We start from the raw sequence: 15,365 nt of genomic DNA, 5'->3' as shown, positions 1-15,365 counted from the left end.
CTGCCCTGTTTTCATTCTTGGGTTTTTGTGACTGGATCATTTAGTGCCCTGGAGTTACAGAATTCTCAAACACATGAATAATACCGAATAAAACCTTCGCATCCTCCGAATTAAGACCTACCTTTCTTTAAAAAAAAAAGTATAACCAATTATAAATATGTTGCTTTTGTGCAATTCGAGTATTATTCCTCACTTTTTTCCCCCTGAATTTGACATACTTTAAGAAAAGAAGGTACTAAATTAGTTACTTTTCTTGCATTAATTGCTGCCTTGTCATCCTTCAAATGTATCTACCCGAGCAATTTCTTGCTATCTCATGCCTTTCAATTTAGAAAATTGAGCCTTGTTGCTTCTGTCTAAAGCAGTGACTCACAGTATTAGTCACAAAGTTAAAATTAGCTCATTACTTCAGAATTAGAAAAAGACTACGCTTTCACTGTACCCACATATACATTGTGCTTTTGATATAGAAAAAGCTTTTTTTTCTTTGATAAATCATTGCACAGAGCTCACTGCAGCTGACAATACTTAAGCTACAATAAAAGCATTGTCAAATCTAGGTCTTACAGCGTAGGTAAAGTAGTCCTTGCATAAGGGACAATGGGCATTGTTTATTGTTCAGCTCTATGCTATAGATGTAGACCATCGAATAACATCCCTGTGCTTTTGCCACCTCCTCCTCCTTTGATTGTTGGCGTTTTTAAGGGGTTCCCCCACAGTTGGCCCCTCCCTAAATATCCTTTCAAATACAGCCTTTCGACTCTCCCTTGAACTTCTTCTCATTCCTGGGCATGGGTCCTTGTGCCTCCTTTTTCCCTTTCAGAATTGTCCTGTATTATGGCAACTGAAAGAGCCGTGATGGTTTGAAAAGTACAGTTGTTTTTGTAATTTACCCTTCGGTATATGTTGTGTGGTGTGTGTCTTCCCTTTCAACATTGTTGCTTTATTTGAGATGCTATTTTGTGGGGAGTTTGTTTTGCAGTCACTTGTTTAAGGCTCCTGCATACACATAAGTTTAACACTTGTGAAAGCAATTCTCACTGACAAGGCGTTGCTCCTGTAGGACAGATTAGTTATTTCTCCCATTAATAGATGCTGGCAGCTGCCCTAAAATTCACCCACTCTTTGAGCACTTCATTTATTCTTGCAGGTGGTTATCGTAGCATTAACAACGTGACATCCAGTACATACTATTATTTTGTTTCGAGTGCTGACCACATCTAACCCTGTTTTGGCATTTTTGCCCTATAGCCTCTTTATCTGTGAACGTACAGGCATGATGATGTGTGTTATATTGTTTCCTCATTGTTAATTATTTGCAGAGGATAACATAGTTCCTTCCTCTTAATGCGTTTGGATTTGCAATAAGAGTGTTATTGGCAAAACTACATAACATATGGCCCTACATGAGAGCGCTCGGGGGAGACTGTAGGCTCCAGTCTATCCTTGAACTTACTGTATGCCGGTTAGGAGTCCAGAATTCCAACACATTATGCCTGTATTACAGAAAAATTGAAAATTATATTCATGCTGCTAACTCAAATGCATAATACATTGAATACCCAAAAGCCCTATCTGTCTCTTGTAAATGTGTGCTGGTATAAACCCAAAATAGGGAAGAGATTGGAAGTGATGCCCATGTGTAAGCAAACCTCGTTGATCTTGTGCTGTCTTTGGACCTTTGCTCTATAATTTATTTCCACAGAAAATCTGACATTTAGATTAATAAAGGCCAATCAAAAAGCCACCTTGGCTATTTGAAGCTTTCTCTAGCAGCATGTTAAAGCACCATTGTAGCAGGCATATTGTAAAGCATTTGCTCCTAGGTCAATACCACACATTCTTCACTCTTTCCTTGGTGTATACCTTAGAAAGCTATGCATCCTTTCTTTTTAATGACATTGGGGAAAAAATGGATAACATTAGTATCCTAGTATGTTCTGGCATAAATAAGTGCATAACTGATTTAACAATAAAGGCTTCCCGCAGAAGGCGGAAGTCCTGCTCCAGGGGAGGCTGTGAAACGCTGTAAGAGGCATACGAGTGCTGGAGACTCTGGGATAACAAATCGGGCGCTCCCGCTTTACATCTCGTGTGCCAAGTCCTCTTGTTTGTAAGTAAGTAACCTCGTGCTGCTGCTACCTGCAGAGCACCTGTCGTTTGTTTGCTTGTTAGAGGATTTTGCAAGTCAGCTGCCCCCGGTCCTGTGCTTTTTTAAACAGAAGCTTGTACTGTTGCTGCGGTGCTGTGTCCGCTTTTATTGGGCAAGTACTGTCCGGTACTGAATGCACACACTTCATAACATTTAAAGGAAGGGTCACTGGACTTCTCAGCACTGCTGCGATACATTTAATGGGAGATTTCTGGTACTTCTCAGGAACACACTGGTACTCTGGAACAGTGAATACCAACACTTCAATATTTACACTTAAAGGGCTGGCTGTATTTGTTTTCCATACTGCTGCGATCTGTACTTTTACCGGTCCTATCCCGACAAATATTGGGAAACACTTTTCACCGTACAAAAAACGTATGACTTTGTGATTAGCCGTGGTACAGCCATGGAGATCAGATTGCCACCGGAAAAGCTGAAGTACGATGATTTCTACTTACAGTATACAATGAAACCTGGTTGTGATTTCGGTAGGCGTAGGCTGCGCAGTGTTTTGGTACTGTGGGAAGGAGGCCAAACCAGCCTCTCTCAATTAAAAGCTGCTCGGAGAACCGAAGGCGTGACTGAAAAGGGCTTGGCAGCGCCAAAAACATTGTGTGCAATAATATAATGACTTCTGTGAGTGGGAGGATCAATCCGAAGGACAAAGAAGATAAATACCAGAAGTGGGCCGAGCCATGAACTGTAGCCCAGAGAGCGAGTAGCAACCGCACCACAACAGCGTGAGGCGCGGCAGCGGGCGGGAGCGCGAGGCGCGGCAGCGGGCAGGAGCGCGCGGCCCATTCCAGCCCCCGTGAGGACAAGTGCGTGCCACAGCCCCATCCTTGCGACAAGGTCACAGCGAGGGATGCGAGCGCGGCAGCCCCGGTCCCACAGCCACACGAGGGTCTCTGGTCCTAGCGGGGACTCATTCAGTGGGTGGGGTGACCTTGGGGCGGAGGAAGAGACCTGAGGGATAGGCAGGTGACAGTGGAATCCTTGTATAAGGGACAATGGGCATTGTTCAGGCACTGAATCAGTTTACTTAAGTTCAAAGACGCCCGGCCCGAGGGAGAACTAACTGACAATCATGTCAATCAGCATGATGTCGGACCGCCCACCTCCTTCAGAGTCTGAAGGGGGTGGGCGGTCCAACGTCATGTTGACTGACATGATTGTCAGACAAGGAGGCAGGAGAAACGGGCAACAGCACAAGTGCGCATGAGTGGGGACGGAGGGCAAATTTTTGCACCGTGCCCACTCATGCGCACTAGTATCTGCTCTGCTGGCGCATGCCCATTAGGAGAGCAAGGGTTGAGCAAAGGCTTAAACCTCGGTCTCCTAATGAGCAGGCGGGCGAGTAGTAACTGTGCCCTTAGCCAATCCTGGCGCTGCTGGCAGCGCCAGGATTGGCTGAGAGGGGTTGCCACCTGCCAGTCCACTCCAGTGTCGTTCGAATCGTGAAGGCGCCAAGGGGAGCAAGCAGACAGACTGTGGTCCCTCAGTGGAGCACAGAAGGAGGAAGCAAGCAAGCTTGCTGAGGTGAGGAAGATTGGAGCTCTGAGCCGCAATTTCAGTCGACCCGTTTTACCGACCGAGATGGGGGCGGTTCTCGAAAAGGAAATATAATTAGCTGGTTAGATCTCCCGAAAAACGTATGTAATGGTCCTTTTTAGGTTTCGCCTGGCGTCCTCTGCACAGCAGCGTTCGCGCAGGCGAAATCTTATGTTAGAACATTACGGGGGCTTTGTCCCGCCTGCTCTTCCATTGGCTAGCTCCATAAATGGAGGCTAGCCATTGGAAGAGAGATCTGTCCGTCATTGCCGGAGCAAATTCGTGGGCGTTCCGGCGATTTATTTCGCTCTCCGCCCCTTTGTGATGTCATTCCGGCAGTGGGCGGATGGTTTTTTTTTTTAGTCTCAGCATGTTTTGGTCATTTTCAACGTGTGTTTTGCAGGGGTGGGTTGCAGTCACCGGATCGCAATTCAACACCACGTTTTTGAACGTTTTCTCAGAATCTGCTTTTGCCCCGTATGCTGCATACACTTTGGAAGTGATATTTTAAATGACGCCACATTTTTGAGCGTCATTTCACACAAGGGCTCCACCACATGTATCAAACAGTAATCATGAGCAACCACACAAAAGGCTGTATTAGGGGATTCTAGTTCCTAGACTGAGTGAACTAAACAGAGGCTCAGGAACTTGGTCGGGTCTCTCCACTTTCGTTTCTACTGTTCTTGGTGCATTACGATGTGTGACACTTACTTTTTGAGACAATCCGTAGATAGGCACGCATATGACCACGCGGTCGCTTGATGCGATTTCACATTATATCTATTCAGAATTATTAGGAGTGAAGTATAGATGTTTGCTAACATTGTTCACCTTATCCGTTTCCGCCGAGTTCGAGCGCTCAATGCGGAAGTTGAATTTACGGTCTAGTTGAAATCTGTGCCCATGTGCATATAGCGCATGCGCGGTATGCACACTTCCACAATAGCATTCAGGAGTGAAGGACGACGCCGGATTCGCGGCTGGGGCACACAGGAGGTACGTGCATGAAGGTCTAAGCCAGCATAGTAACGTTCATTCGCAGTTTCATGGGTAGTGCAAATTACTGATTTTATCATTTGGACATTACAGGCAATTACAGCAGAATTAACAATTAAATAGAACCGGAATAATGACTGAACTGATTGCCTAAAGGCTGAGTAAGTGTCTGGGATAAGAGGGCGGTATACGTTGATAGAGGCACGAGAGATATGTAGTTGATTGGGTTTTTGATTGTAATTACAGCCACACAAATTGGTAGAGAATACGTGACTTCTGCTCTGCCCCAGACTATTCTACGGCCGGGCCTAAGTCTTGTTATTATACAGGTGAGGAATGTTTCTTTGGGAATATAAGGTGTCTAGTACACGGACCGTATATTCGCATTTGTAAATGGGTATTGTCGTTATGTGTTCAGCTCCCAGTGGACGTTAGCACCTGTGTGAAAGATTTTCATTTAATTGCGGATAGCGCACGACCAGTGAGGGTGCCCAGAATTGCTAGGCAGAGTATGATACCAAGTGTTCTACATTCAGCGGGCCCCATTTCCTAAAACCTTCCACCCAATACGATAGTCAAACAGTGGCCCTGCAGCTGCAGTATTGTGTCTCATTATAAAAAGCGGTGTGTTAACGTGACAGGAGCAGTGGAGACGTAGGGTTCAGGGATTGCGCGGCTCCCATAAGGTGAAAGGAGTAGTGGAGACGTCCTGATTGGGAGAGCGCCTGCATGCGTGTCATCCTTCACAGCAGCACTCACAACCACGTCTGCCCCAGCGGAGGAAGGCTTTGAATATCAAATTAAATTGCAAATTGAGGAGCGGGTGTGCTGCTGATTGTGAAATGCCAGACCGCAGTTTAATTTACCCTTCTCGCTACTTTTGCATGTTCGTGATTTGAGGTTCAGCCGCCGTCTCTGGAAGACGCTCTGCCGGGGGGGGTACAGCTTTAGACCCTATTGAGTGAAAAATGGGGAGCTGTGTGAACCCTCGCAGTGAGAGATGGGGAGCTATGTGACCCCTCTCAGTGAGAGATGAGGAGTGATGTGAACCCTCGCAGTGAGAGATTGGGGGTGATGTGAACCCTCACACTGAGAGATGAGAAGTGATGTGAACCACCACACACACACCACACATTAACCACAGCCACATCCACTACATCAACCACAGCCACATCCACTACATCAACCACAGCCACATCCACCACCACATCCTCCACCACCACATCCTCCACCACCACATCCTCCACCACCACATCCACCACCACCACATCCACCACCACATCCACCACATCCACCACCACCACCACATCCACCATCACCACCACATCCACCACCACCACCACCACCACATCCACCACCACCACCACATCCACCACCACCACATCCACCACCACCACATCCACATCCACCACCACCACCACCACTTCCATCACATCCACCACCAGATCCACCACATCCGTGTGTGTGTGTGGCTCTGTGTGTGTGGCTCTCTGTGTGTGGGTGCAAATGCAATAGGTCTCGCATTTGCGAGAGATTAAGCTATTGACATTGTAAATGACAATGCCATTTATTTATCTGATTTCAAATCCAACACATTAATAAAAAAATTGTCAACTACAACTTTTGCAAAGGCGAGACCGTTGCATTGTAAATGCTTGTTTTAAGTTTTAACACTTCATTTATGCTAATGCCTTTCATATAGTAGGTACACTTAATGGAAGTGGTAAGATTCTCAGGTCTTGTTTAGCAATGTTGGTACTAAGAGTAGGCAATCAGCTTCACGTTACCTCTGATAACTATAGTACAGTGCATTGTGATATTTTTACTGTGCTCTGGTATCCCGTGGAATGATTGAATCTTGTGAGTAGGTACGAGAATCACCCAAACGATGCTAATCAATGCCAGTGTTAAGATTGTTCTACAAATCTAGATCTGTGAGATATTTAGTATTTATTTCACAATGGCTCGCTGGCATATGTGTATTGGTACAGAATCTGGACTTAAAAAGTTTCCCATGCCGAAATCTACGTCAAGTCTGCCTACTTAATGGATATTTCCTCAAGACTCTGTTTGGTTAATGGGAGGAAAGGGGATGGCTGAAGTATTTCAGCGGAGAGGAAGGGTAACATGAGGCGCTCAAAATAAAACTAAATTTGTCTCTTTGCCTTTGACTCCTGACATTGCATACTTGTGCTTTGTCCAGACTTGACCTTTTTCCCTGCTTGCCGCTGTTTCTCGGCTTTGTTCCTCATTAACTGGCTTGCTAGCCACCTCTAACGGTGCGTCTAAAACTTAGCACACTTTATTATAGTGCCTCGGAAATAACGGTCAGCCACTGATATCTGTCGGGTGCCTTACTGGATCTTTAAAGTAGCGCACTGTATGGCAATCTGTACTGCAGAACCTGCCGCCTATAGGTGCTACCATCAAGTGTCACGTTCCGGTGGCATTTCTATACCTTGCAGTTTTTTGTCCTCTGAGAAGGATGAGTTGGAAAAGTTTTGACACTGTTACTTATAACACTGTGAATCTGTGCTATGTTACTGCCGTGACAAGCTTGCATCTGAAAAGAGTTTCGCTCCCGTGTTTTACTCAGAGCTCACAAACGTCTTTTAGGATTTGACGCACAGGCAGCACAGCAACACCTTGTTTTATGTAGGAAAGAGAAGGCTGTCTGAAACTAGTCTGTGGAAATATATTGTAATTTACAATGCCAATAGCTCCGCCACAATGCGAGACCGATTGCATTGCAAATGCTTTTTGTCTGAGTAAGTCTGTCCATTACAGGATCTAAGGCCCTATTTTAATGCAATGGATGCTATTTGAAATATCACTTTAGAATTTCTAGCAAAGCCAGCAAACTCAGTTTAGGAATCCCCCCCTCTTCTCAGCGATTCTGAGCAAGAGTCTACCCTGGGCTGACCCCTGCCGGACACCACATAGACCCTTGCAGCCTCTGCACTACAGCCCTCCTAACAGCAGCTTTCTACCGTAAGCCTTTCCCGACATGTAAGGACACCCCTGCACCCAAAGCCCCTGGGCCTTGGGGAGATTGACTTATGGCTTCCCTACGGCCCTAAGCATCAGTACTTACCTGGGCAGCTGTTGGTTTTCTTCACCCAGCCTTCTTGTCTGAGCATGCAGTCTTTTTTCAAAACTGATCACCCCCATTGATTTGCATTGGGTTCCCGACGCTGTGTATGCATCTGCACCCGTAAACCCCTCTGTCACTGACGGTGTATGCTTGGTGCTGCCCTGTGGCCCCTGTGCTTATCTAGACCCTTGATTTACTCCAGACACGGCTTTTACTTACCTACAAACACCGCCTCTTTGTTCACCCCCAATCTCCATTGGTTAACATTGGGTGGCTGACTCCTAATTTGCCCTCTGCCCCCTGCCGCCCCTATGTTGCTGGTGGTGCAATTCTGGTGCTAACTTGAACCTTGCCCGGTTTTGGTCACAGACCCCGAAGACTGGATTTGTAAGCCGTGTACTTACCTGCAAAACTGCATTCTTGTTTTTCTCCCATAGGTTAACATTGTTGAACTGAAAAATTGCTTTGTGTCCACTTTTAAAGTGAAACTATTTTAACTGAAAAACATACTCACCTTTTAACGTAAATCTTGGCCCTAAAATAAATCTAGAAAGAAGGGTATATTTCTAAAATTGGTGTGGATATCCTATTTGAGTCGTGTCTCATTTATTAGCAACTGTATGTATAACAAATGTCTTGCCCTCCTTTGTGTTGGGCCTAAGGCTGCTCACCCAAACTACCACCAATAGAGCACTTTGGGTTTACATTGAGCCATGTACACTGCTGGGGGAATCTCTTGACTCTTAACCTATATAACCAATTATTGGTGTATCACATAAAGAGACAGTTTCCTACAGGGGACATAAATCTTGTATATTTTATTATTATTTCCTCCCCGATGGAATGCGGGCCTGGGTGTTATGCTATAAATCTATGTATGGGGTTCATCCTTGTGGGCAGTGGTAACTTCCAGGGGTTAAGTCTTAGTCTCCCACCTTGTGTGTGATTTAAACTGGGAAGAAACCGGTCTGCCCTGTGTGCTGGTTCTAAATTATGTGTTTCCAGGGAATACCTTGTGAAACAGTCAGATAAGGCATTAGTCAGGGCAAGCAGAGGTGCTCCCTTTAGACTGGGTTGTACAGGGTCCTGAATTATAGCTGTACGTACCTGGTCCAGTCTTATGCTAGAGCCGTCCTTCTTGACTTCACCGTCCCTGACTGATGTGATGCAAAGTTCCCATTTGAGTCTGAGGCCCTGGCAGGCAGCTTCCCCCTGTTTTCCTCGAACCCAGTATGCTCTTTAGCTGCTACCACTCATTAGCATGCAGAGTCCTTGTCCTAGACATTTGCCACGCAGCTAGACGGGCGTCCTTCCATACAGGCATTATTGTCTCCAAAGTCAGGTTTGCCGAAAGGGTCATTTTGCCCTCTTGTTCCTGCAGGTTTTGGTGTCTGTTCAAAAGGTTAGAAATCTGTGGCTGGAAGTCGCTATCAGAAAAACAAGTTACTTACTTTTGGTAATGCTCTTTCAAGCCACAAATTCCTTGCTGACCCTCCCATTCTCTCGTCTGGGGGTGCAGTCTCGAATGCAAATGACAATGTGGAGGATGCCTGTAAGAGGGCGGGTCTGATAAACGGGCGTGGAGGCGGTAGTGGTGGTTTAAAGGAAACAGGTTTATTGAATACAACGGATGAGGTAACGGGTGGAGGTTGGGAATCTTCGAACTTGTCGTCTTCTTCTTCCTCTGAGGTCTCCGGGGAGGTCTCCGGCGATGAAAGGGCTCGGGTGGTTTTCGTCAGGTCTTCATGACGTGGCGGCTTGCCCCGGTGGCTCATAAGAGAAGGGAGATAAAGGAGGGTATCGTGAGAACTCTAAAGAAAGTTTCTGAGACAGCAGTAATACCGTCACCACACCTTTCGTGACTAGGGACAAAAAGAAAACTGACAGGGTAACGTGTGGGGAAAGGGAAAGTGGGATAAAATGGTGATAAGGGAAGTTCAGGATATCCGCGGAAGCTTTATTGTGCCTAGGAAGGTACTGAGTGCTCATAATTAAAGTCCGTCGCAAAGCCTAGGGCGAGACTCGACAAAAGTGTACCGTGTCAGAAGAAGTAAGGCTGTCCAGATTAACCGTAACACCAAGCACTTTAAACTACCCCGTACGGATACTCGTGATTTGGCTTTACACAATTGAACAGTGCCCTTAACTAGCAACGGTCACAAACACTCGATTTTCCTCCCCGTGTCTTCTTCCTCCCACTTCCCAATACAATTTCCCTCGAGTCGGTATTACTCACCAACCCTGCCGTAACTCTTCCTAGAGTCACGGCCGCTCTCCAGCATCCACCGGACACCACCAGTCCTCGCACCAGCTGTCGTCTTCGACGTCCTGTTCGGGGCTGAACTGGGTCTCCTCGGGTCCCGCGTCTTCGGTCTCCTTCTCTGTACTCCTTTCTCCGTCTTCAACGTGGACCCCGATTGTCTCCGCCCTTGCCTCTTTATGGCGTTCTGTCATTCGTTCTGCTGTATCACATCCGGGTTGTTGCTCCTCCCCTTCCGGGTTACGGTACTCGGCGTTCCCGTTTCCCTGAGAAGAAACAGTAAAGGATCGTGGGTGTTGCAGTCCATTGTTAGTCCACGGTAAGGTACGATTGTCCTCAAAACCGGCTACTTCCTCACGTCGCCACAATTGATAGGCCGCACACAAGTTCCGTAACAGCATCGGTGTGGAGCCACATAGTGCACCTTTCAGTGTGTAGAGGTACTAGGCAAAAAGTTTCCCGACCCAGTCTGACGCCAGGGGACTATTCAAAAGGTGAGCAATCTGCAGCTAGATATTCTCCACCAGAAATAGCAATACCGAAGGTCTAGCTTCTTTTTGCTTAACTAAGCACCATTTCAGTATTTTTTGCAGTATAGTTAGGATTCATGGTTGGTGCATTGACATTGTAATTTATATTTCTCCTATTTTGTCTTCTGACAAGACATTGTTCTGGGGAACATTCTGCAGGATTACTCTAGCCGTAGTGTCTGTTTTATATCAGTTTGCAGCTGAGTCACACAACGGTTTGTTTCAATTTTCAGCAGAACTTCCTCCTATAGACTAACTAAAAACTGTACTGTATTTGTGCGATAGTTAAAAGGCATTTACTATAATCAAAAACGTCTTGACTAAATCTTTCCCACTTTGTACCAGTTATGTTGTGTGAAAAATGTTTAAAGGACGAAGACAATTCTTAAAAGATGATATAACTATAATTTTGCAAGTTCTTAACCATTAATGTTTTGATTCGATTTTAGATTGTGCAGTTGGTACTTGAAAATCATGAGAAGACCACAGGAAAAGGCCAGTGGGATACTTGTCATGGATTGGAAAATAAAAAGAAAGCTAAAATAATGTGGTGTAAAATACAAAGGGTGTACAACCTGGAGTTAACTTTATACGCTGAGAAAATGAAGGTCTTTACAAAGGATACATTAGTATTCAGCAGTCTTCAATTTGGTGACTTGATTTTAATGTAGAAACATCTTTACCTCCTAGCTCAAAACAAGGTATTATGTGTTTTTTGAGGGGCCAGCGTTGGTTGTACCCCTGCTTTACCTTAAGGATATGGTAAAACGGATTACCCGCTACAGTAAATGTGGATGATCATGAGCAGCTGGCTTGCCACAAAATCATGGCATATTTCAAGGACTTAATTTGGATTTGAGCTAAAGCCTCCCAATGTACTCCATACAGCCTAAGATTGGCTGTACTGTGTGGTCCACTTGATGGCCATGATGGCAGCTAAAATAAAGATATCATATTGTTGGTATCTTTGAATACTCACAAGCAGTCACAGAAAAATGAACGAAGGAAAAGAGTGTGATGGAGGAGGTACAGATGGAAGGCTACCAGCAGTGCAGGTTCCAGTTGGTTGGCAACGTCGGGTGGATCACAATGGAGTACTTTATATTAGGTAAGCATTATATGTTACATGTGATGTGTATATGCATGTTTGGCCTTGTTGTACAGGGAACTGCCGTGCTCTTGCTATGTGATAAACTACATACAAAAAGTACTGTAAGGAAACTCTTGAAGACAACTTCTTTGACAAGTTGTGTCTGTTTACATGTGACCTCAAATGTGAAGTTTAATTTTGTTTTATAAACAAGCATTTAAAATAAAATAAGTCAAACATATTGCAAGAGAAACTTTAACAGGAAAGGAGACAAGATAAACAATGTTCAAAAGAGGAGTCTGTCCAACATGGTTGGCTAATTTCTGCTCTGAAAACAGATATGTTATCATTCTTCACATGTAAATGATATGTACTTTGTCCAGGGGTGTGGGATTGCACTGTGAGAAACAAGAGTTGCAATGAGCAATTTGTTCACCTTGGGGGTGGATTTGAACTTCCATACTAGCTATTATGATCAGAATTGGGTAGAAAACTTTCAGGATTTAACTGATATACTGCCAATAACATTGGAATCTGTTAACAGCTGGTGATTTGGAAAACGTTCGGTTCATGGTGCACTTTCACTAGAGTGGATACATTTACAAAGAGGAAGTGGTGAAAAATGGGAACTTGACTCCACCAAAATGCAATTTCCTTTGAAAAAAAATAGGTGGAGATGCAAACTACAATGGGAACAGGATCTGGGAAAAAATACTTCATGCATGCTGGGAGCACGGCTGGAGAAGCATACCTAAATAATCATGAAGCCTGCATTATAGGGAGTTGGAATACATATCCATGATGGGTTTTATCTTACTCTGAAAAGATTGAAACTGAACTGCTGACTACCATGAGGTGTGCGAGGATGTGAGTTCAGTGATTTACATATGGTTGAAATGTGACCGTATTCAAGCATATTAGAAATAAGCTTAACTGCATTAATAAAGCTATCCTCCCTCATAAGGTCAGAGAAGCTCCAAGGGTTGAGGGTACAGAATATCCCACTAAATTGCACGTTGAGGTCATCCAAAAGGCTGATAGCTGCTCTTTAGAAAGGGAAAGGAACTCCACCTCCACAGCAGCACAGATGATACATAGCTGTTGGCCCTTGAAAAACTCAACATTCAACACGACAAGGAAGACTTTTGATAAACGTTTGAGCCTATTGGTTGACTGCTAGCCCCAATTTAGAGACTTCCACCCAAGAATGAGAGTATTGCAGCTGTGTAGTATGAACAATATTTACAGGAATTCTTGTGCCTCAACGAAACGCAGCCTAAGATGACCATGAGGCCCTAGATAATTGGAACCGTGGGGTAGAGGGTGGTAAGAGAGCCCAGAGAATGGGGGTTGGGGGAGTTTAAGAGTTTGGATCTGTGGAAAACTTCCCTGTCGATCTAGTGGAATTTTGTGGGAAACTGGCACCATAAGGCCAAATAATACTAGTTCAAGGTCAAGTCACGACTATGTTATTGGCTAAGTTGCTACTACACTTATGACAGTTGGGCCATGTACTTTGTTTGGAAACAGTATGCTTTACTCTTTAAAACAATACATTTGTATCTCAAGAACCTTTACCATGGTAGGTCGGTTACATTTCCCAGGGTATTATGTTATGAAAGTGCTGCTACAACATCATTGGAGAAGGGCATAACGCATATCGTGTTATTTCTTCTCTGACACTAGAAAGATCGCATTATTGGGCACACAGTTTTAAATGTTTTGACTTGTTTAGCATGTAAGGCTTTTTGCTTTCTTCAGAACTGTGGTTTAGAGATTATAGATGCATATTTGTCAGTCTTGACATAGACTGGATATTTGAGTTCTCTACATGTGTATATCAGCATTGTTTAAATGGGTTAGATATGGTATATAAATTAGAATTATTTCTTCTACATTATTCCCTGCGTATGAAAGGTTCTCCGTCTTCCTAAGTCCCATTTCTTGATGTGGGTTCTTTAGTAGCCAGAACAGATTTCTCAATAATTTAGTCCTTTAAGTCAATACTTTTTTCACTCTTTACACGCGCCCTAAAGCTGGGCACAGAGGCTACTGCAATTCACTATATTAGAAACACAGATCACTAAAAAGATGCTCAACTTTAACCTTTCTAAACACTAAATCTCAGATTTTAAATATGGTTCTTAACAAAGTGAAAGAGTTACTCCTTCTCGGGAGGTCATTCCTTTTTCAAATATAGATTGAATTGATGTGTTTAATGGTAGAGTATTATTTGCAGACAAATCCTTTACTAGAATAATTAATATTACCATTCTTTGTTTCATTTAAATTTAATTTGTGTCTAACAGGGTAGAGATTAAAGTTCACACTTTTTTTAATAAAGAAAAGTGATAATGATTTAAAGAGACTTGAAATTTGCTTGAAGCAAAGAACTTTGCACTCCACAAACAGCGAGTGGATCTTGAGAATAACCATATGACAAACATACAACTTTTATATACAGATGGGTATAGGAATAATGTGTGCTTATGAATATTATAAAGAATGTGAAAGACTACTTACCGAAATGATCCATTAGGCTTGATGAACTTACCAAAAAGATCCATTAGGCTTGATGAACTCATTGGTTTGGGTACTGATCACCTTTCTCATTAGAGAAACCCCCTAACCCGTCCCCGAAGCTGTAACTGCAAATATTTTCCTGATTCATGCATAAATAGTAGGACGTAACAATACATCAGTAAATACCACATCATATCAAAACAAATAGATGTTACTGTAGTGATGCCCTTAATAATGGCAATGTTAAGGTCATATTTAATGGCAGCAGTAATCTCGTCACTGTAATTTGTGACCTTGTCTGACTCATAGGCATCTTCCTAAAGAATGCATCAGTGCCACCTCCCCTTGGGAAGTGTACAGACCAAGCACCAAGGTTTTGATAAGCCTTACTGTGTTTTAAAGGGGTGACCTAGGGTTGGCACACAGCTACGCAAACAAATGTCCCTTCATCAGCCGGTCCCAGGATGCTTGTTTCCGGTCCAGGGAGGACCTGGCTTGGCAATTCGGTCTGGACTGTTCCCATGAGGCACAGGGTCAAGACTGATTTGCATATGGCTGGGGTGGCATGGTGTGTAAAAGAACGATGGATTCAGCCCAGACCTATTGACTGGGGGTGAATGTATGATTTATTCAGCATTCCGTCCATCATTTGTTTGCGTAGCACTAGGGTTGACACACAGCAGACTCAGGCCTATAATGTTTAAACGATGTGTACACTAGGGTCTGCACGATTAAGCTGAATTCCCCAGATATGGAGCACTGGGTGTATTGTTCATCCTACAGCTTACATCCTCCAATAGCTTGCTATCTCAGAAAACCACCCTCGATACTCTTAAAATCGTGCATGAAAAATTGACGTTCACTTCCTTCTACTTGATTCCTCTCCTTTGTTCAGTGACCCTCTTCTTACCTTTCGTTCTCTGCATGCCTTTTATTTCTGAGTATAGTCTCCTCCTAGTATCATGGCTGTCTGCCTTAGTCCCTCCTATTGTAATTCTGCAATTGGCTGACACCTCCTTTCATAGATCATAACCTCTTTTTCTTTAAAACCATATACATAGAACATAACACGATCTTATCTCTGCCAGCCTACCTATTTCACCAACCATTCATTTGAAACCACTTGGCACTCAATAATGATCACAAACAAGTCGGAATAATAT

At 44.0% G+C, this 15,365-nt stretch overlaps 1 protein-coding gene across 2 annotated transcripts in view; it reads left to right on the top strand.

Annotated features, from left to right (window-relative positions):
* MBD5 (methyl-CpG binding domain protein 5) overlaps positions 1 to 15,365 on the top strand; it is a 563,198-nt gene that overhangs the window by 70,045 nt on the left and 477,788 nt on the right. For both annotated transcript variants that reach the window (XM_086957256.1, XM_086957255.1), the window contains exon 3: positions 11,039 to 11,697. In XM_086957256.1, the coding sequence (XP_086813382.1) occupies positions 11,585 to 11,697 (113 nt within the window). In that variant the 5' untranslated portion in view covers positions 11,039 to 11,584. The remainder of the gene's footprint in view (positions 1 to 11,038; positions 11,698 to 15,365) is intronic.

The sequence above is a fragment of the Lissotriton vulgaris genome, chromosome 2_1 (assembly GCF_964263255.1).
Source record: "Lissotriton vulgaris chromosome 2_1, aLisVul1.2, whole genome shotgun sequence".
NCBI lineage: Eukaryota > Metazoa > Chordata > Amphibia > Caudata > Salamandridae > Lissotriton > Lissotriton vulgaris.
The sequence above is the reverse complement of the archived record's forward strand: the minus strand, read 5'-3'. Positions and strand labels throughout refer to the sequence as shown.